Source organism: Procambarus clarkii, chromosome 78, assembly GCF_040958095.1.
Source record: "Procambarus clarkii isolate CNS0578487 chromosome 78, FALCON_Pclarkii_2.0, whole genome shotgun sequence".
Taxonomy (NCBI): Eukaryota; Metazoa; Arthropoda; class Malacostraca; order Decapoda; family Cambaridae; genus Procambarus; species Procambarus clarkii.
The window spans coordinates 25364109-25386682 of record NC_091227.1 but is presented as its reverse complement, the minus strand read 5'-3'; the positions used below and the strand labels follow the sequence as shown (position 1 = coordinate 25386682).

Genomic DNA, 22574 nt, shown 5'->3' with positions numbered 1-22574 from the left:
CCTTCGTGGTAACGCATCTTCACCGTGCTGACTCCCAACAGGTACTGCCTTCCTCCTCCTCTTCTCTGGGGTACTGGAGACAGGTACCTCCGTCGTCGTCCTCCATTCTCACTGGCACTGCCAACACCTCGCAGTCCCGCACAGCTTCCTCTCGCCTCACTGCCAGTAGATTTGGGCCCGGCCCTAGCTTCTCGCTTGATGTGTAAGACGTGGTCCTCTAGTGGTCGTCCCAGACGTCACCAGCCCAACGTTCCCTCTGCTGCAGACTCTTGATAGAGCTCTTGGCTCTCTCATCAGGTCCGTCCTTGCCTCTGGGCACTCCACGGAAGTTGGATGGCTTTTCCGACTGTCTGCAGAATCGAAGCGGAGCTTAAATCTACGAGTAAGGGCTCTCTAGGTCCGGAGCTCGCTCGAGCGCCTCTCCCTTCTATGACGGCTCGTGATGTACTGTCTTCCCGCCCCAGGCGCCAGCCGCCCCGGGCCCTCCGCCTCATGACGTCACACCGCCCGAGGGCTCTCGTCATTGGTCACTTCAGGCACGTGACCTCACCTGGCCAATCACGTGCCGGGAAGCGTCAGGACGTCTTCGCGGGAAACAGGATGACTCGACACCGTCCTGTGCCTCAAAAGGCGTAAGCCCCTTGCATTATCAAACTTAGCTGGCCACTTTACAGCCAGCTTAATCACGCTCCACGCTTTCCCATACATGAAAATGTTCCCTGAACATCCGAGAACACTTAGGCTATGGAGATATGACTCTTCTAATCTGGGAAGGAAGAAATACAGGGGTGGACACCGTCACACCTGGTGAGGTTTCCCAGAAAGCAGAAGGGAAGGGGGGGGGGTGTGTGAAGAGGGAGAGAGAGAGAGAAAGGATCACAGCTGTGGATAGGGTGATAGAAAATATTGATTTACAAAAGGGGAACTGAGGAGATCATTTCAAATAAAGAGAGAGTGGGGAGTCACGGGGCTCAAGTAGCGTGTGTGTGCAAAGAACAAGGCCAGTGTTACAGCTGCACCCCTAGATATGTGATGATGAACCCCTTTCCAAGATCAAGAGGCGTGCAGGGTGATCTGAGAAATTTCAAGCACTCCACAGTTTATTGTTGGTCGACCGACGGTAGGGGGAGTGTGGCTGCCAAGGTCGGTTGTCTGTTCTGGCAGAGAGTGGTTGGGGGACGTTGTCCACCTGTACACGAGCAACAGTCTGGTGCAGCAGCCAGAGCTCTCTTTGGAGGTTTAAGCCCCATAAGCCCCAACCCTCTCAGGCGGTCCAGGACAAGATATTGAGGACCTGTGCGGGAGATTAGATTAACACACCCTCAGTTTGGGTCCAGGAGGTTGGACTAATACATCCATTGTGGCAGCTGAGCGGGCTACCTATTATTAGCCTGTGTGACCACAGGTATATTCTCTCTCTCTCTTGGGAAGACTCACAGGACAGGATGGAGAAGGTGCAAGCGTTTGTAGAGTCTGGCAAGCCTGAGGACTTGGAAGGTTGCACCAAGGAGCAGTTGAAGCAGATAGCAGAGAAATGTGGCATCAGGGTGAAGGCATCTAAAGTGGCTGGAGTGAAGGATGAGATCCTTAGACAGCTGAGGGCTAAGAGTTAAGCGGCAAAACAAGGAGCCCAGAAAGGAGCTGGAAGTGGAAAGGAGGATGATGGACAAGATGACGTGAGGTCCCAAGGATCAAGTAGGAGTAATCGCAGTAGCAGGAGTAGCAGAAACAGGAGCTTGGAAAGATTCCAGCTAGAGCTTCAAATGCAACAACAACGTGAGGAGAGACAGTTCCAACTGGAAAAGTTAAAATTAGAACTTCAGATGAAAACTGAGGTAGAAAAAGAGAAAACCAGACTGGTGGTAGAAAAGTTAAAGAAGAAAACCAGACTGGAGATGGAAAAAGAGAGAACCAGAATAAGAGAACTGGAGTTGGAACAGGAGAAAGAAAAAGAGAAAACCAGGGTAAGAGAACTGGAGTTAGAACAAGAGAAGGAAAAAGAGAAAGCCCAAGTCGAAAGGGAAAAAGAGAGATCAAAACAAATACAGATAGAAGAAAATAAAACTTTGGCTGAGCAAAGGATTGAACAGTCACTTATCAAGACTATTCAACAAATGTGACAACTGGTTAGGAACTAACCCAGTTGACATTTCCAGACTAAGAATTTCCACAAAGGTGGCTAGCTAAAAATATGACCATGTAAAGGATATAATCGAGTCTTATTGAAACATACTCTTTGTCAGTCATACTGAGTCAGACGAATTAAGTCTAATTGAATCTGACCTTGCCAACTATGAAGACAAAACTCAGGCCAAGTTAGATCATTATAACAAAGTGCTTGCAACACAAAATGTTTCTGCTGGAGTAGAACATTTTTATAGTTAAGTTATACCCAAGCAAGCATCCTGCTCAGATGGAATACATGAGCTACCTCAAAATGTGTGGGAAATTTTTACCCACCATATCTAATAATCATCTAAGAAATGTATAATTTCTATATCATTTCTATATCATATCAAAATCATATCTAAATCGTATCAAAATCATATTAGAATCATTATAGATTCATTATATAGCTTGATCCTAGATGACAATGTCCCCATGAACACGTACGCAACTGGGCCCTTTTGATGCCTACGTGACTTTGTACATGATCTCTCAAGGATCCAGAAGCTTCTAGAAGGATTGTTAATTAAAAAACTATTGGAACATTTATTCAACATCCGGTAGGGATAAAAATCGAATCCTTTATAAGAATCAGTGGTGCTATCAAGTACTACTTATAATCTTTAAATCTTATATCTAATTATATTATAATCACATCTTATCTCAACCATAAGTCTAGACTGTAAAAATAATCAATCAATATTCATTGAAAGCTACCTCTCAAGGGAGAGGGAGGGGCATCTCGGGAGCAAGAAGCGCCCACGACGATACCTCGGGGCACTTTGTGTTTGTTTACAACTGAGTGAGCAAGTGACGGAGTTGCGTGTTGGACGCGGTCGTGTTTGGGTGTGTTTTGAGTGAGCTCCCGCGGAGGTGGCCGGTGTCATGGCGGCTGCTGGAGGCGCACATGGCATCTCTCGTACAACCATCGAAGATACCTTAGAAGATGTTGGAAAGTAAGTAAGTAAGTAATTATCAAAAGAAGGCACCAAACCGGGAAGGCTATGTAGCACCATCAAAGATGCAAAATAATCAGAGGGCGCTAAATATCACCAAAGATGCCAATACGAGAACAAAAACGCATAAGGCGAACGATATCAAAAGTATCCGAGTCACCAAGAATTCTATCGAGGGACAGGTGACCGCGAGGGGCGGTCGGAAAGCAAGACATACGCTCGTCCTGGAAGTCAGGACATTCAAGAAGGACATGCACGACCGTAAGAGGGACAATGCAACTAGGACAATAAGGAGCAGGGCGGCGCTCCATCAAGTGACCATGGGTTAAGCGAGTATGGCCAATACGCAACCTCACCAGAGCTGTTTCCCACCGCCGGTTACGGTGGAAGGAGGACTGCCACGAGGAAACACAACATTTAAGAGTACGTAGCTTGTTACCAGTAACAGACAACCAAGAAGCCTGCCAACGGGTAAGGACTGAGGAATGGATAACCGGGTAAAAGTCGGAATACGGAATGCCCTTACGAGAGATGGGACAAGAGCGGACAGCTTCCTTGGCGGCAGCATCTGCACGCTCATTTAAAGACACACCAATATGGCTGGGAACCCAACAAAACTCAACCGACTTAAATTTACTGTGAACGAGAAACAGCCAATGCTGGATCTCGACAACCACTGGATGAACTGGATTAAAGGACCCGAGAGCCATGAGGGCACTACGAGAGTCAACAACAACTACAAAGGAAGACTGACAACGAGAAAGTAGGAGACGAAGAGCATAGAGAATAGCATAAAGTTCCGCTGTAAAGATGCTAGTCTCCGGAGGCAAGCGACACATATAAGTGTGATCAGGAAAAACAACAGAGTAGCCAACACCGTCCGCTGACTTAGACCCATCGGTGAAGACAGAAACGGAGCGGGAGTGAGAAGAAAAGTGCTCGAGGAAAAGGCGTTTTAGAACCGTAGGAGGGGTAAAAGCTTTAGTGATACGGGTCAAGGAAGTACAAAACCGCGGAAGAGGGACCCTCCACGGGGGCAAAGAAGGAACAACACGAGGAGAAACATCAGAAATACGAACGGAGAGAGAATCCTGTAGGCGAGATAACCGGACAGAAAGAGGGAGGTGGTGAAGAGGAACAGGAACCGCAGGAGGGGTTAAAGCACGACAGAGGCGAGAGGAAGGATGTTGCAAGGACCGCGCAAGATAGCGAAGACAGTAGCGATCACGGCGGTCCTGGAGAGACAGGAAGCCAGTGTCAACATACAAGCTAAGGATGGGAGTCGAACGAAAGGCACCAAAACTGAGGCGCAACCCAGTATGGTGCAAAGCATCAAGACGGCGAAGAGTAGAAGGAGAAGCAGACGAGTAAGCAGGGCAACCATAATCGAGCTTAGACAGGACGAGAGAGGAATGTAAAGCAAGGAGAGTGCGCCTATCTGCCCCCCAAGAAGTATGGGACAAGACCCGAAGGAGGGTAAGGGCCTTAGAGCACTCAACACGGAGGTAAGAGATATGGGGAGACCAAGACAAACGAGTGTCAAGGAATAACCCCAAAAGCTTCGCGGAATCTTTGTATTCAAGGGGATGACCATAAAGTGACAAAGAGGGACGAAGAACAACCCGTTTCCGCGTAAAAGTCATGGCACAAGTCTTAGAAGTAGAGAACTTGAAGCCATGACCTGTGGCCCAAGACGACACAGCATCAATTGCAAGTTGAAGCCGGCGTTGAAGGAGAGGCGAATCATCACCCTGACAACAAAGGGTAAGATCATCGACATAGAGAGCGGAGAAGACACCAGAAGGAAGAGAGGAAAGAAGACCATTGAGGGCAACCAGAAAAAGAGTAGTGCTCAGAACACTACCCTGGGGCACACCTTCGTATTGCTGAAAAGAGGGAGAGAGAGCGGTACCAAGGCGCACCCGAAAGGAACGACGAGAGAGGAAGCTGCGGAGAAAGAGAGGGAGATGACCACGAAGGCCAAAAGAATGAAGTTGAGATAGGATATGATAACGCCAAGTGGTGTCTTAAGCCTTTTCTAGGTCAAAAAGGACGGCAACAACGGAGGTCTTCGCAGCAAAAGCAGTACGAATATAGACCTCCAAGTTCACCAGGACATCTGTCGTGCTGCGGCACTTGCGGAAACCAAATTGAGAAGGGGAGAGGAGGTGATGGTGTTCCAAGAACCACATCAGACGAACGTTAACCATACGTTCAAAGAGTTTGCAGACACAACTTGTGAGAGCAATAGGGCGAAAGTCCTTAGGGGAAGTACCCAGAGACCCCGGTTTGCGAACAGGGAGGACAACGGCATCGAGCCAGTCCTCAGGGACTGACGACGACTCCCAGATCCGATTATACAGACTCAGTAAATACTGAGACGTGCTCGGAGGGAGATGGCGAAGCATCTCATAATGAATACCATCGGAGCCCGCCGCCGTAGAACCGCAGAGGGCCAGGGCAGAACGAAGTTCAGAGAGAGAGAAGGGATCATTATAGGGAAGCTGAAGATGAGTGCAGAAATCTAAAGGACGAGACTCAAGGACAGGTTTACGAAGAAGGAAAGATTGGGGAAGATGAAGACCAGAGCTAACAGAAGAAAAGTGGGAACCCAGTTCGGAAGCGACCTGCAACGGGTCCGCCACAAGAGTATCATGGAGGTGAAGGACCGGAGAAACATCGGGAACGAACTTACCCGCTATCTTGCGGATACGCTTCCAGATCTGGGCCAGAGGGGTCTCGGACGTAATTGTTGAGACATAAGATGCCCAACATTCACGTTTAGCCGTTCGGATGGCCCTACGGGCCACCGCACTCGCTTTCCGAAAGAAAAGAAAAGAATCGGTCGTCTGCCTACGGCGGTGCCTCTTCCAGGCTGCACGCTTACAGCGGACAGCCCGAGCACAGTCCGCATTCCACCAGGGAACGCACTTCCGTGGACCCCGAGAGGAAGAGCGAGGAATAGAGCGGAGGGCAGCGTTGAAGACAGTGTCATGAAAAAGGAGGAGAGCGCGAGAGAGAGGCAGAAGGGAGAGGTCAGAGAGAGCAGCACTGAGGGTAAATAGGGTCCAGTCTGCCTTAGCAAACTGCCACCTAGGGAAAGAGAGGGAAGGGCGAAAAGAGAAAAAGGAAACAAGGATGGGGAAATGATCACTTCCATGGAGGTCATCAAGAACCTGCCACGTGAAATCTAAGTAAGGAGAAGAAGAGCAGAGAGAAAGATCAAGACAAGAAAGGGTGCGAGTCCGAGAGTCCAAATGAGTGGGCTCACCAGAATTCAGAAGAGACAGGGAAGAAGAGAGGAGAAACGGCTCAAGGAGGCGACCCCGGGTATTCGTCAGAACGTCACCCCAAAGAGAATGACGACAATTGAAGTCACCCAGCAGGAGCACAGGCTCCGGCAAGGAGTCTAGGAGGTGTTTCAAATCAGGAAGAGAGAGCGGGACACTCGGGGGGGAGATAAATGGAACAAACTGTGTACCATTTCCCCACAAAGATACGAGCAGCAGAACAATGGAGAGGCGAAGGAAAAAGTAAAGGAACAAAGGGAACATCAGCCCGAATCAAGAGAGCAGAAGAATTAGAAGCCCCAGCAATGGCTGGGGGGGGGGAGAGAAAGGAATAGCCACGAAAACGACCAGGACGAGCACCAAGCATTGGCTCCTGGAGACAGACACAAAGGGGCGAAAACCGCGAAATCAGAAGTTGGAGTTCGAGGAAATTGGCGTAATAACCTCGAACGTTCCATTGAAGAATGGACAACGACGAGAAGAGAAAGGACAAAAACAGAGAACAAGGAAGAAACAAAGGCGAAAGAGCAACAGAGCACGTTAAAGAATATCAGGGTCGGGATCAGGGTCAGCAAAGTCAGGGTTAGGGGGCATGGGTAAACTAAGCAAAGACGGAGGGAAGGAAACGGGAGAACAGATCAGAGGTGGGCGGGCAGGGTCCGGAGGAGGAGGAGGAGGAAGAGGAGGAGACAACGGAGAGGAGCAGTCAAGGACAGCAGCAGGAAGAGGGGGAGTAGAAAGAAGGGAGCGCACCCCAGCAAGAGCAGCAACCGAAAGGGAAGCAGGGGCCAAAGAAACCTCCATAGCAGGAACAGGGGGCGCAAGCACTGAAACGGGAGGGGAAGGAGCAACAGAGCCAGAAGGAGCTGAGGAAGAAAGCGAAGCCTTCTTACCCGCCGGGGAAGAGGAAGGAGAGGAGCCAGGCTTACGCTTCTGACTTAAAGAGACCGGTGTCCCAGCAACTACGTACCGGGCAACGGATTCCAGTGTCTCAACAGGAGAAGCCGAACGAGAGCACACACGACGGCCGGTAGGAGAGCGATGGACATCCGCCCGCACCGACAGGCAGTGGGGAGAGCCGATAGATGGAGGAAGAGGATGGGAAGGAGGATCGGAGGGGGACGAGGAAGAAGACACAGAAGACACGACAGACCGGGTAGAAGGAAGGGGAACCCCAGACAGAGGACCAGGAGGAGGATCCTTCGGGAGAGAACCCAAAGGAACAGAGGAGGGGGCAGTGGGCGCATCAGGGTCCAAGGCCCGGAAACGGTTGTGAGTCTGAGGAAGGCGGGAAGGACGAGGAGAGGAAGAGCGCAACACGCGAGCATAAGAGATATTAGCATAAGGCGGGAGCCGGCGAACCTGGCACCTCGCCTCAGGAAAAGATAAACGCTCCCGGTGCTTCAGGTTGAGGACGGCTGCCTCAAGCTTGTAATGGACACACGCACGGGAGAAGGTAGGATGGGCCTCACCGCAGTTGAGGCAACGAGCCTGGGGAGAAGTGCACTCCGACTTAGCGTGACCTTCGCCACCACACAAAGGACAGAGAGAGACAGTCCCGGAGCAGCGGAGGGCACCATGCCCAAACCTCCAGCACTTGTTGCAGAGCCGAGGAGAAGGAATGTACTCCTGGACAGAGCACCTAGCACCAGCAAGAATGACAGAGGGTGGAAGGGTCCTACCATCAAAGGTAATCTTCACAACCCGGAGGGGTTGACGGCGACTACCACGAGGGGGACGAGTAAACGTGTCCACCTGGAGAATAGAATGGCCCTGGGCAGCGAGGATATGTCGAATATCGTCGTGGCAGCCGCGCAGGTCCCGAACACCGGTCGCAACATGGGGCGGGAGCAAAATAGTGCCAACACTGGCATTCAACTGAGCGTTCTTCATGACCCGAACGGGGGTCTCGCCAAGGCAGGATAAGGCAGCCAAGCGGGAAGCAGCATCCTGAGAAGGAGCAGCAACGACACGTGTACCGAGACGAGTGGGGTTGAAAGTAATGGAGGCATCCACGGAATCAATGAGATGCCGATGGAGGGAGAAATCGTCAGGAGGCGCAGAATCAAGAGGGAGAAGATCAAAATATTTGGCCCACGAAGCGGGACCAAACAAGGCTTGATAGGTAGCAGAACTGGAAGGAATCGAGCGAGGGCGGCCGTGACGAGGACGGCGGTGAGAACCCCCAGAGAGAGAGGGGTTAAAAGGCGCAGTAGGTACAACTAGAGAAGGAGCCGCGCCAGGGGACGAGGTAGTCACCACAGGGGGCTTGGGGCTCGACCCAACCACAGAGGAGGGAGGGGAGCCAGGGGAAGGAGTCAGAGAGGCCAAAGGAGGAGCAAGGTCGGGGCCCAATGCAGCGGAGGCTACAGAGCCCGGTCTTCCAATACGGACCGACTCGGGGGCTTGGTCGCCCACCCCACGAGCCTGAGAAGGTAAGCCAGAAGCAGCCGAAACAGGGGTTATCATCTTGACGAAAAGAAGAATTCATTCACGAATGTGCCCCCACACCCACCATGGAGCCACAATTAGAGGCAGGACACCCAACAAGAAGCTATCGCCGATCTTGCCGGGGCCTCCTAGGGGTGCGGCGTGAGTATACGCCCCACAAACGCCACCTTAAGAAACCGACAGTCCGTCGAGATCGGGTTCAGTGACGAAGTGGGGATTGACAATAAAAGGTTCCCCTCGCTCTCGACGTCGGGTACTGCAGTTCTACGGGTGCATGAGTATGCCTCCTCAAGCACCCGGGCGTCAAAATAGAAGAAGTCCAAGGGAAGAACCAGAACGAGCAAAAGGTCGGCAGGAAACGGCAAGCAGATAGGAGAAGAGGGGGGAGAAAAACGAAACAGAAGGAAAAGGAAAAGGTGCCCAGCAGAATTGGAGAGGACGGCAGCAGGAGCACAAGGCTAGAAAAGGACAGAGGACTGTCCCAAGGAGCATCACACTCCGGCAGCCGCCCACGAAGCCCCCACACGGCGACAACGAGCTGAGCGGGGAGGGGGAAGATGTTGGAAAACCACTACTGCATACCACAAAATTGAATCCTGAACGTCACCCGGTCATAAAAGAGGAGCCCGAAGGAGAATTCATGGACAGCAAACACCATAGTAAGGCAAACAGACTGGAGGCAAAGCGCCGCCATTTATCAGAGGTAAACAGAAATGAGGCCGACGCCACGCGGCCTCAATATCAACACCCACCGCTCAACCAAGGTAGGCCAAGCTCTTCTGAGTTACAAACCTTTATCATTGCTTTTGAGGGCGAAAATGAGAATATTTTCCGAAATAGTAGGGCACAAAGCATCCTATATAATGCCATTCCCCACAAATTCGGAATCGACGTGCACGATATCAGACCAAACAAACTAAAGAACCTAATTGCAGTGGATCACAAACACAGCGCGGAACTGGAGATTTCAAACATTACTGACATCTGTGGTTACAAAGTTAGGTGCTATAAACCACTAGGAGACAGATTAATGAAATATGTAATCCGGCATGTTGTAGACATCAGCGCAGAAGACATTAAGGCACAACTCGACACAAATGGCATCCCACTCTATGAAATAAAAAAATTTATGCGACGCACGAACGGAGAACTGAGTGATACAGGCACCGCCCTGCTTACTTTTCTGGACTACGTTACCCCTGATAGGATTTGGTTGAACGGCTTCCTCCACAAACTAGAGGTGTATGTTCCGCATCCCACCCAATGTTTTAAATGCAAGGGTTTTAACCATACCTCGAAGGGCTGCACTAAAGATATCAAATGTGGGAAATGCTCTGGTTCCCACTACACACAAAACTGTGCATCGGATACACTCACCTGCTCAAACTGTGGTGGCGAGCATGACATCACATTTAAACAATGTCCTTCTTACGTAGCAGCAGCAGCGAAAATGAAGGTTCCCCCCTACCACCTATACAGCAGTGCATTAAAAAAACCTTCCTCAGCCCATCACCAACCTCTACCTCACACTCAACCACAACCTTCGCCTGTACCAGATATCCCTGTCTCCGACAATCCCGCAACCCCAGGGTCCAACCATCTCTCACAAAACGCGCAACTGAATCCTGATTTAGTTGAAACTCGTCACTCGCATCGAAAATGCACTGGAAAAGACCCTGGACCGACTCCTAACAAAATTTTTTGCCCAAGTACCACAACCCACCCCTGAGGCTGACCCAACAGACCCCCCATCAACAGCTACAGACACTGACATCCGCCCAAATAAAGCTACCAATGCTGGACACACATTGTTTGATCAGATGATGGAAAAACTCCTAATTACCTCCTTAGCGCGCCTCACCAAAACCACTCCCCAGGCTGACGTGCCACAAACCCCAACCACCAGTACCAAGAGTAAGACACAGCCACCATCCACATCTAGGTATCCAACTCGTACCACTATGGGCGCACCAAAGAAAACAGACACATCCACAACCCAAACATCCTAAATGGCTCCCCTAACCTTCATGACTTGGAACGCAAAAAGCATCAAAACATCCCTCACAGAACTTAAACAATTCCTCTACTCATCCAAACCGGACTTAGCATTCATCACCGAATCCTGGCTCACTCCCAAACAAAATCCCGTATTTAAAAACTTTCAGATGCAGAGACTGGACAGACCCAACCGTATGGGGGGTGGCATTTTCCTTCTAACACTAAGTAATATGACATGTAAACCTGTAACACTAACGTATTTTGTGAACGGTAAATTAGAAGTTCTAGCATGCCTAATACCTTATAATGGTACACACATATCCTTTCTGGGTATATACAACCCTGGAGGCACAATAAACTCAAATGAACTGGAATTTTATCTTAACCAATTACGACACCCGATCATTGTTACAGGTGATCTCAATGCTAACCACCCCACATGGAGTAGAGGTACCCAAAATACTGCAGGCACCGATTTGTACAACTACTTGGACACTACACCATATACTCTTCTTTCGCCACCCTACCTTGCAACCTACTTTAACAACAGAACCAATTATGAAGCCTCACTGGACATCTGTTTTGGCTCTGCACACTTTCAACATGAACTACAGTTTCATACTGGACCAGATATTGGTAGTGACCACAAACCCCTCATAATAAAATTTACTAACTTTCACCCACCAACCCACCCGCTTACGCTTCCCAAGTGGAACATTAAGTACCTAGACAAGAAAAAATGGGCTGATATTGTCCGCCTCCCAGACACAGACGAAGTAGACCCTAACAAGCGCCTGTCCACAATCACCTCGGCCATAAATTCTGCAGCCACCCAAATGCTTAAGAAAACTTCAGGACATAGGTCCAACAAACCACTTAAACCGTGGTGGAACGCGGAATGTGCACGAACAGTCGCTTTACGCCGACGAGCCATTCAAAAACAAAGACGTCAACCCTCCCTACAGAACTGGGTCAATCTCCGGCGGGCCACAGCAGCGGCCAAAAAAACCATACTATCAGCAAAACGAGCATCATGGGCAACATTCTGTGATAGTCTCACACCCACAACGCCACACTCAAAAGTCTGGGCTACATTTAACAGCATTAAAGGTCGCCCAACATTCCCTTCGTTCCCCCTGATGATCAACGGTTCACTCTGTCAAACACCTCAGGAGCGTGCAAGTGTTCTCGCTGAATGCCTTAAAGTTACCCTCTCAACACCCTTCCTTCATGCCCAAGAACTCTCCCTCAGACAAGAAATTGACCGTGCCATACCGCTGCCCATGCTCGGCGTCGACAACATGTACACCTTAAGCGAGCTACGATTGGCCTTAAACCGCCTACCTCTTGGCAAGGCACCTGGAGAGGATGGAATTCCATATGAGCTCATCAAATATCTTCCACCGACTGCACACAGCACTCTTCTAAACTATTACAACCTATGCTGGACTCACGGAAATATTCCTTCACAATGGCAGACCAGTATTATTCTTCCGTTCCTTAAACCAGGAAAAGACCCATCCCAACCTGCGTCATACAGACCTATCTCCCTACTATCATGCCTCAGTAAAGTCATGGAAAGGCTAGTACATACTCGCCTCCAATGGTACCTAGAGTATAACAATATTATACCGTCACTCCAAGCTGGATTTCGACCGCAATGCTCCACGCTAGATCAAATACTCTGCCTTGAACATGAAATCCGCACCTCTCTCAGAAGCAGTAAATATTGTCTTGTTGTCTACCTAGACCTCAAAGGAGCTTTTGATAGCATTCCTCATACTTGCCTCCTCGCAAAGCTTGTACGTTTAGGCGTACAGGGAAGATTACTCTTATGGTTACAGTCCTATCTCACAAACAGGACCTCCAAAGTCTTTATACAAGGCGAGTTTTCCGATGGCATCCCAATACAAACAGGTGTTCCACAAGGCTCCATACTAAGCCCAACCCTATTTGCCGCATTCTTAGCAGATTTGCCTAACACCCATCCTGTTCACCTCTCGGCGTACGCCGACGACTTAACATTGTATTATTCAGACAATGCCCTACCAAATACAGTCTCTACAATGCAAACAGCACTGGACCACCTCATAGATTGGAAACAACAATGGGGCCTTCAAGTTAGTACTACCAAAACCTGCTATCAGATTTTCACTAAAAAAAAGACTACTTCATCTACCCACCCTCACAATACACAACACTCCCATCCAACACGTACGAGAACATAAATATCTTGGCATACACTTGCACTCGCCCTCACTTACCTGGAAAGCACACATTCAACACCTTAAACAGACGACACAACCCCGACTCGCCATACTTAAAGCCTTCACTGGCACCACCTGGGGAGCACACCATAAAATCTTGCTCCGTTTCTATACAACCTACATTCGCAGCCAACTAGACTATTGTTGCCAAGCATATGCGTCGGCGGCGCCCACTAACCTACAGAGCCTCGAGGTCATACAAAATAATGCCATGCGACTTATATGTGGCGCAATGCGTTCAACTCCAATCCTCGGACTTTACGGGGAAACAGGCCTCACAAGCCTAGCCACCAGACGAGACATTATGTGTGCCAACTATCTGTCACTCTGCACCACTGCTCACCAGACACACCCATACAGATCAAAAATTAACCCAACAGTTAACCCATATAACCCCCGCTCCCCAACCATTCACTCACACGGGCTACAAATAACCTCAATATAGACCTCTCCCTACTTCAAAACTGTGAAACCCAACCCCCTGTTCCCCCCATTCCACCTTGGCTTTATACAACTCCTAATACAGCAATACAACTCGAAGACAACATTCCAAAATCTGCACCAAACTCAGCCATAGCCTCAGTCTTTGTCTCAACAATGAAAAATTGCTACCCAAATACCACAGAGATTTACACAGATGGGTCTCGCATCTTCATGAACAACGTACCCTCGGTCACTTGCGCTGTATGGATACCGGAATACCATCTCAAGCAGGGATGGCGGTTACCAAACCAACTATCTATTTTCACAGCGGAATTATATGCCTTGTATCAAGCTCTCCAAATCATCACAACATTACCAGTTGGGATATATACAATCTGTAGTGACTCCAAGAGCGCGATTCAAGCAATTTCGTACTCTTCGAAAACATGCAAGGAGATTGTCTACCCATGCCTTCAACTTCTTCACAAACATCAATTGAACGGTTATGACACCTCTATCCAATGGGTCCCAGCACATTGTGGTATTCTCCATAATGAACTTGTAGACCAACTAGCCAAAGCGATGCACGACACGCCTCACCTCACCCGTCATCCAATTCCCCATGTTGCACGTAAAGGAGCCTTCAAAGATACCATCTCCCAGGATTTTGCAACAAACTGGAAAACGTTATGCTCACCTTTGCACTATGTTTCCATTAAAAAGAAATGGGAAACTTGGAAACATGTCCGATATAAAAGCAGAGAAATTGATGTAACGATGACCAGATTAAGGCTGGGACACACCAAACTAGCAGCACACAGCTCTAAGTACAGAACAGACATCAACGAACTCTGTACTCACTGTCAGGTGCCTGAAACAGTCGAACACTATCTCCTGCACTGCTTCCGACATTATAGTGCCAGAGTAAATTTCAAACAAGTCTTTATCGCACTTAAAATACCCTTCACCATCGAGCATATATTAGGAGGCGGTGACCACTCGTCACAAGAAAAATACCAAATAGTCAAAGCACTGGCTAAATATCTCCAATCGACCAACAAATTGGGTCACATCTGACCCGCGCCACATTTATACCTGGCGCCACCAACAGCTAAACACAGAAAACAACTACCTCGTCGCAACACCAAGGATCAGCTGACGCCATAAACACAACACACCGCCCTACGGTGCGGCAAGTCTCCCTCTAACACACCTCTGTTTTAATCACCGTTCCTCTATCTACAGCACAAAGCAACAAGCACCTTGGTAGCTCCGATCATCTTCAACATAAACGCGTCCAACAACATCAGTACTGGTGCAGTCATCGGGAGAACAAACCCTTCATGCAAACTGCACCTACTATCAACAAGAAGAAGAACAAGTGACGGATCCTTAGCAAACATTACCAGCTCAAGGACACCTTATCTAATATTTTTATCACCAGTGAACACTCTCTAGAACTGGGGGAGTACCTGGACAATATTTACAAGGAAAATTCCTAGAACATTTATATCTATAAGTGTAGAGCGGAGCACTCAGTGACTTGGCTCCACCTTCACCATCAACATATCATTCTTCTGCAACGCAGTTAAAGAAAAATCCAAGTAGCAACGCTACTTGGATTTTTTGCGTTGCATCAAACAGCAACGCTGTAGCAAAATATAGTGCCTAAACTCGACAAGAGAGTTAATCAGTCTGGCAAACTTGTCAGACAAAGCACCCCGACTGGCAGAGAAGTATATTGAGGGTTATTTGGTATATGATTGGCCAATTGTATGCTTGTGTAACTTTAATATCCTATAAACCTGTCTGTTGGTTAAAAAGCGAGGCGAAGCCTCACATTTCAGTAAGTTTATCAAAATTGTAGTGTAGCTGTGAATCTTTATCCAAGCACTACACCTCATGAGTGTCCATTGTGTCAGAAAAGAATTCAGCCGCAATAAGTAAGAACCTCATAAGTGTCCATAGTGTTGGAAAAGATTCAGTCAAGCTAACTGTATCATAAATTGAATAAATACATTGCATATATACTTGAATATATAAATTAAGTTATCAATTGCTTGCTTAGTTATTTTTAAGTTATCATATAAGTTCATTTAATTGAATATAATTTCTAGTACTTAGTTAACAGTATTCAGACTACATTTAAGGTCATTTATTATACTTTTACAATTTAATTTGTTGTTTATAGTATAAGTACATATTGGCTGTTAATAGTTATGGTGCTAGGTTAGACTATGTATGTTTAAATCCCTGATTTAAACACATCCAGTGTTCAGTCAGATAACTGAATTTATTAAATCTTATCCTTGTATAAAATACAAGCTGATGTGAGATCCCTGTCTACAGGTGGACTGGAACTTCTATCAACTAAGTCATTCACCCCACCTGTCCCTTACAGCCCACAATCTGTCATTAGGAAAAGAGGAGCTAGGATTTACAACCCTAGCTAGAGATTTTAGTTGAATTTATTTGCAGACAGTAAATTTTTAATTTAGTTCAGTACAAGTCCCTGGTAGTCTCCTCTTATATCAATCCCAGCAGGTTTTTCCCACAAAATGAGGAGATTCCTCTAATCAACAATAACAGAAGTTAATCAGCAGTAAATTAATTCTCCAGTAACAAGCTGTGGTGTTTGTGTGTTACTGAGGAAGTCTTGGCTGTAGGGTTGATGTAAAGTCATGACTTGGTTACTGACTTTAATACTTAATATGATTACATGGCTAGTAGCTACCAAGCTTGGCTGGCGTCCTGTACGCTCTATTGTTTACCTCCACTCTCTCTCTGGCGTCTCAGCCGCCGCACATAGAAAACGGATGGTACCATTTTCTGTGAACATGACATCCCTCCTTTTCTTTAAAAAGAATGAATACAGGATGTCTACCATGCTTGTAGCACAAAGCAAAGTTATTGACACAAAGTAAGTTATTACCATATCAAGAGATACTGCATACATTTAACATTAATTAAGCACACAAAGACTTTAAACAACTTAATCTTTTCCACAAAGGATTTCAATGTTAAAAATACATATGCAATGTTAAACAAACATGAAAGAAACTGTAATACAAAGTTACAAAATATTGAATGAGATATCTGCATTATTCAAACAATATTAAATTTAGTTTAGCATAATAAGTAAATACTTTTCATTACATAGGAACACAATTAATCATCAAATCGTGTAGGGCGTTTAACATGACGTTTAGGACGAGAGTCCTTAAATGCAATAACATCCCTTGATGAATTGTTTGTCGGGTTATAACTATTTTTTTCTTTTTCTTTTGCACGACTTTGCACTTCATCATTTTCTACACTAGTTGGAATCACTTTGAAATAAGCCATATTACGTGTTATACTATGATCTCTATTACTAGCTGTTACCATAGTTCCTTTTACACTAATCACTTTATATGGTTTTGTATCATACGGCATATCTAACTTTCCCTCTTTTTTCTTTTTAACGAGAACAGTGTCTCCAACCTTTATGAACTGTTCCTTTGCACGTTGATCATGAGCAATTTTCATTTTGCCCTTGGCTAGTGCATCCTTCTGAGCGAGACGTTTATCCGTTACCTCGGCTGGCATGACGGGTAGTGCGATTCTCATAGGACGTCCAAATAAAAGTTCGCCAGGCGACTTGCCCAGTGTTCCATGTGGTGTTGCACGGTAGTTCCTGAGAAAAGCATACATAGCTTGTTTCCAGGATCGTCCTTCGGCATGAGCACAGCGTACCGCTTTCATGAGAGGTTGCATGAATCTCTCAACTTCTCCATTTGCTTGAGGATGTAGTGGCATCACACGGCGGTGTTTGAATCCAATATGCTCAGAAAAGTTGACGAAGTCTTGTCCATTGAATGGCGGTCCATTGTCCGTCTTGACAACTTCAGGAATGCCAAAGTTTGAAAAGATCTTGTCGAGTTTCGGGATGACGGCCTTTGCAGATGTGGAATTGATGATTTCTACTTCTGGATAACGTGAGTGGTCATCAATGACTACCATCAAGTACTCTCCAGTCGGTAGTGGTCCGCAGAAGTCCATCGATACTTCCGTCCATGGTGCAGCAGGTAGTGGTGAAGGTTGTAGAGGTGTTGGTCTTGAAGTATCCACTGCAGCTTGGCAAGGGACACAGGCATCATGCATATCCTTTGCTTGACGATCAATGCCAGGAAACCACACCTTTTCTCTTAGCAGCTGTTTCGTCCTAACAAGACCTTGGTGTCCTTGATGTGCAAGCTTCAGAGCACGTTGCTGGAGAACAGCTGGAATCACGATACGAGTACCTCGCAGCACAGTGTCGCGTTGTTGCGTAACACTTAATTCTGTCTGGATGCGTTCAAGTGCTTTGAATGCATCTTGGTCAACTCCTGAGGGTGGGATGCGTGGAAACTTTTTCTTAGTCAATGCATCCACTGTTGCTTGCAGAGTTGGGTCCTCTAGGGTTGCAGTACGGATTTCATCAAGAGTAAGAGCCTTAGGGACTGCATCAAAGGTTACAGAGTGTACATATTCCTCGGCAACTTGCTGATGCTTGGTGATGGTGAAACTGTTTGCAGGATGTCGACTGATGTAATCAGCGGGATTGCCTGCACCCGGCTTGTATTTCACCGTAAAGTTGTATGGTTGCAGACGAAGAGCCCATCTCTCAATGCGAGCTGGTGGTTTGGACTTTGGATTATTGAAGATGGTCTCCAACGGTTTGTGGTCAGTGACTATCGTGGTGAAGGGTGCACCAAGCAGATACACATTGAAGTGTTCACAGCCCCATACAAGAGCAAGAGCTTCCTTCTCTGTCTGACTGTATCGTTGCTCAACATCTGTGAGAGAACGGCTGGCGTAGGCAATTACTACTCTGGAATCTGGTTGACCAGGTTTGTGTTGGGCTAAAACAGCACCTAAACCAACAGGACTAGCATCCACCGTTAACTCAGTGTCTATTGATGGATCAAAGTATGCAGCAGTCGCATTCTCTACTAGTGCATCTTTCACAGCATCAAATGCATTTTGCTCGATCTCGCTCCAGTACCATGATGCATTTTTCTTCAGGAGCTCACGTAGAGGCTTTGTAATGGTAGCAAAATCTGGAATGAAGCGAGAACAGTAGTTTGCCATTCCCAGAAAACTATGTACTTCAGTGGACGTTGAAGGAGGTGCAGCATTCTTGATATCTGCAACTTTCTTAGGATCTGGAGACAGACCTTTGTCACTAAGTACATGTCCAAAGAATTCAATTTTATGTTGATTGAACTCACACTTTGCTCGGCTTAACGTCAAATTCTTTTCTCGTAAGCGTTGCAATGTTGCACGAAGAGCTTTGTCGTGTTCAGCTTGGGTACGGCCATAAACAATGATGTCATCAGACATGTTGTCAGCATTAGGTATGTCTTGCAATACCTGGCTGATGATGTGCTGGAATACCTCGGCAGCACTATTAATACCAAAACTCAGGCGCTTGTACCTATACAGACCTCGATGTGTCGTAAACGTTGTGATGAATCGACTCTCCTCATCAAGTTCAAGCTGATGATAGCCCTTGTTTAAATCTAACTTGCTGAATACAGTTGCACCATTCAAGCGGTAGATCATATAATCTACAGTGGGTGTAGGATGGCGTTCACGCATTATTGCCTTGTTGGGAACACGCATGTCCACACAAATGCGTATCTCATCTGGATTCTTCGGCTTTGGTGGAGTGACAATTGGGCTTACCCATGGTGTTGGGCCTGTTACTGGTTCAATGATATCTAGTTCCATCAGCCTATCCAGTTCGGCATCAACTTTCTTGCGAGTATGGAATGGTTGTCGGCGATGTGGTTGGGCAACTGGAATTACATCTGGGTTGATATGCAGATGTACTTTGCTATCAGTATAACAACCTATGGATTTAAATCGATCAGAAAATTCAGCAACAATAGCATCAACATTGTTTGCAGATTCCACTGCTACAGCATTAGAAAGCTGAAGTAGCCCCAATTTGGTTGAAGTCTTGTAACTGAGTAAAGAATCCTTTGCATTCCTAACAACATGGAATGTAGTAATGAGCATTGCATTCTTTGACTTAATCTCTGCAGTGAAAGTTCCAATCACTGGCAAGGCTACCTTTGAAGCATAGGCAGTGGCTTTGCCATTATAGTTCTCAAGCTTTGGGAACTGTTTTTTAAATTTTTCATAGTGGCACTCAGCAATGGTGTCAATGTTTGATCCAGTGTCAATGAGAACTTTGAGACAAATACCAGCAATATATACTATAGTCTCTGGGTTGTTTGGAAGATCATTCCATTCTGTGATTGCTTGTACTCCATAAGTATAATCACATTCACTGTCATCTGAGACTGGTTGTAATGAAATGTTGTCTTGTACATTATTAACATTCTGGATATGAGGTGCAATATTGTGTTTACCACCTCGACCCCTATGACCTGATCCTCGTACAGTGCTTTTATTCACTAACTGTAGTTTCTTTAGTGCGGAACGACACATAGCACCAAAATGACCCAGTTTTCCACACTCATAGCACTTCTTACCTTGAGCAGGACAAACATTATCTTGGTGTGGGTAGTCTCCTCCACAATTGTAACATTTATTGTTGACACCCTCTGATGTGGGTCGTTGTGACTGCTTGAGCCTTGTTCCTTGACCCCAGTTGTGACGTGGTTCTCGGCTAAATTTACTGTTAGGTTTGCCATGATATCTTCTTTGATCACGGTGTCCTCCCTGAACCTTACGTACCTCATCACTGTTAGCAACAGTGGCAGAACCGTTATTAGCACTGCACTCCATGACACGAGCATCACGTGCAGCATCTTCCATTCGACGAGCCATATCCAGTATCTTGGTAAGAGAACTGTCATCATCAACAAGTTCTAGAGCTCTTCGACGAAGACGTGTAGATGTGCATGATTCAATTATTTGCTGTTTGATTTCTTTGTCAACATCAGCAAACTCACAATGGGCTGCTAAACCCTGCAGACGTGTGTGGTATTGATCCACAGTTTCATTAGAGAGTTGTTTTGCTCTCCTGAAATGCATAATTTCCATAGCAGTATTTTGCCTTGGTTTGAAATGCTCTGTTAGTTTGGCTTTGGCAGTGTCATAATCTTTGGCACCACCAGTGTCTTTCAGTGTGTCAAAGATGTCACAAACTCTATCACCTGCATAATGAAGTAGAAAGGCACGCTTTCTTTCAGCACTTTTGATGTCAGAAACTATCAACAAATTTTCAAACTTTTTAAGCCATTTGACCCACCTCTGTGACAGGTTTGTCTGGTCACAGTCAGGATCAAATGCAGGAAACTGAGGTATATTTGCCATTTTTTACTGAATAAATGTAAACTTATCACTTAAATGTTCCTCAGAATATTAAACACTTACTGCACTGAATATGTTAGTCAAGAATTCACTGTAATTACTTTAATTTTGCAAAGCACACAAGCATTTTAATGCAAAAGTTCACAACAGTGCACAATATAGCAGCAACTGACTTCTTACCTAGCCCTTGTGTACATGTGTTGTTCCTACTCACAGCAGCAGCACAGCAGTTGGCACAGCAGCAGTTGGTACAGCAGCAGTTGGTACAGCAGTTGGTGCAGCAGTTGGTACAGCAGTCGGTACAGCAGTCAGCTCAGTGTGATGAATTTTGTAGCACGAAGCGTCGTTTCGTAACCAAAACATCAGGTTTTGTACACATCAGAGCGTCGTTTCGTACACAACGTCGGCAGATTCCTCAGTACAGTTTCTTCAGCACAGCTTGGGTAGCACACAGCTTGGGTAGCACACAGCATCGGTTAGCACACAGCATCGTTTAGCACACAGCATCGTTTAGCACACAGCATTGGTTAGCACACAGCATCGGTTAGCATACAGCATCGGGTATGGCGCTCACAGCTTCTCTTCCTCCTCCAGGCAGCATGCTTCTCCCTTGTGTTTGAAACTGAACAAATACCTGCGTTCACAGTTCATCCTCGTCGCCAATGTGGTGTTTGTGTGTTACTGAGGAAGTCTTGGCTGTAGGGTTGATGTAAAGTCATGACTTGGTTACTGACTTTAATACTTAATATGATTACATGGCTAGTAGCTACCAAGCTTGGCTGGCGTCCTGTACGCTCTATTGTTTACCTCCACTCTCTCTCTGGCGTCTCAGCCGCCGCACATAGAAAACGGATGGCACCATTTTCTGTGAACATGACACAAGCTAAATGAGAAACCCAGCTGAGTAATAAACCCAGATTGAGCCTGGTACAAATAGTATTCGCCGAGATGTTTTATAGTTCTCAGTGGAAAATCAGTGGTCTGTAACCTAAACAGGTACATGTCACAGCGACCAAGCCATTGAACCCACTGTAGACCTAGAATTATTCTCGACAAGTAATAATTGACCACGCTCAGTCTCCCTAGGTAATTAATAATACTAGGCTAGAGAATCTAGCACTCCCTAGGTATTTAATAACATTAGGCTAGAGAATCTAGCACCCCTAGGTAATTAATGATATTAGGCTAGAAAACCTAGCACTTCCTAGGTAATTAATAATATTAGGCTAGAGAATCTAGCACTTCCTGGGTTATTAATAATATTAGGCTAGAGAATCTTGCACCCAATGCATCCAGCATTTCCTGAATTCAACAGTAAATCGAAATCATCAAGAAACTTCTACACCTGCAAGTTCACTGGGACCAAGGTTCATTATACCTGTGCTTAAGGTTTGCCAAGAAAACCTTACAATAGTCTTTAACAGACTACAACATTTATTCAAAGTTTTCTGCACTAGAAGCTAGTGAGTTATTTGCATTAGTTTTTGTTTGAGCTGTTTTTCTTTCTTTTCTGCTTATTATTGTAGGAGTGCAGCACGAGCAAAATTGTAAACTTACCAATATGTAAGTGAACATACAACAGAGAACTAATAAACCGTGAAACGTTTAGGTTGGGATAAATTGTAACAAATTATCTTTCAAGTAAGATTAATCGTAGCAATAATTAAATTTCCAGCAACCTTAGGTTTCCCATCATTTAATGTATTAACATTAAA

General features: G+C 46.4%; 1 protein-coding gene across 1 annotated transcript in view; it reads right to left on the bottom strand.

The window, feature by feature from the left end:
- Positions 1-1451: 1451 nt before the first annotated feature.
- Positions 1452-22574, bottom strand: part of LOC138357414 (sulfotransferase 1C4-like) — an 81409-nt gene continuing 60286 nt past the window's right edge. The window contains exon 5 of the mRNA XM_069314251.1: positions 1452-1641. Coding sequence (XP_069170352.1) covers positions 1603-1641 — 39 coding nt within the window. The 3' untranslated portion in view covers positions 1452-1602. The remainder of the gene's footprint in view (positions 1642-22574) is intronic.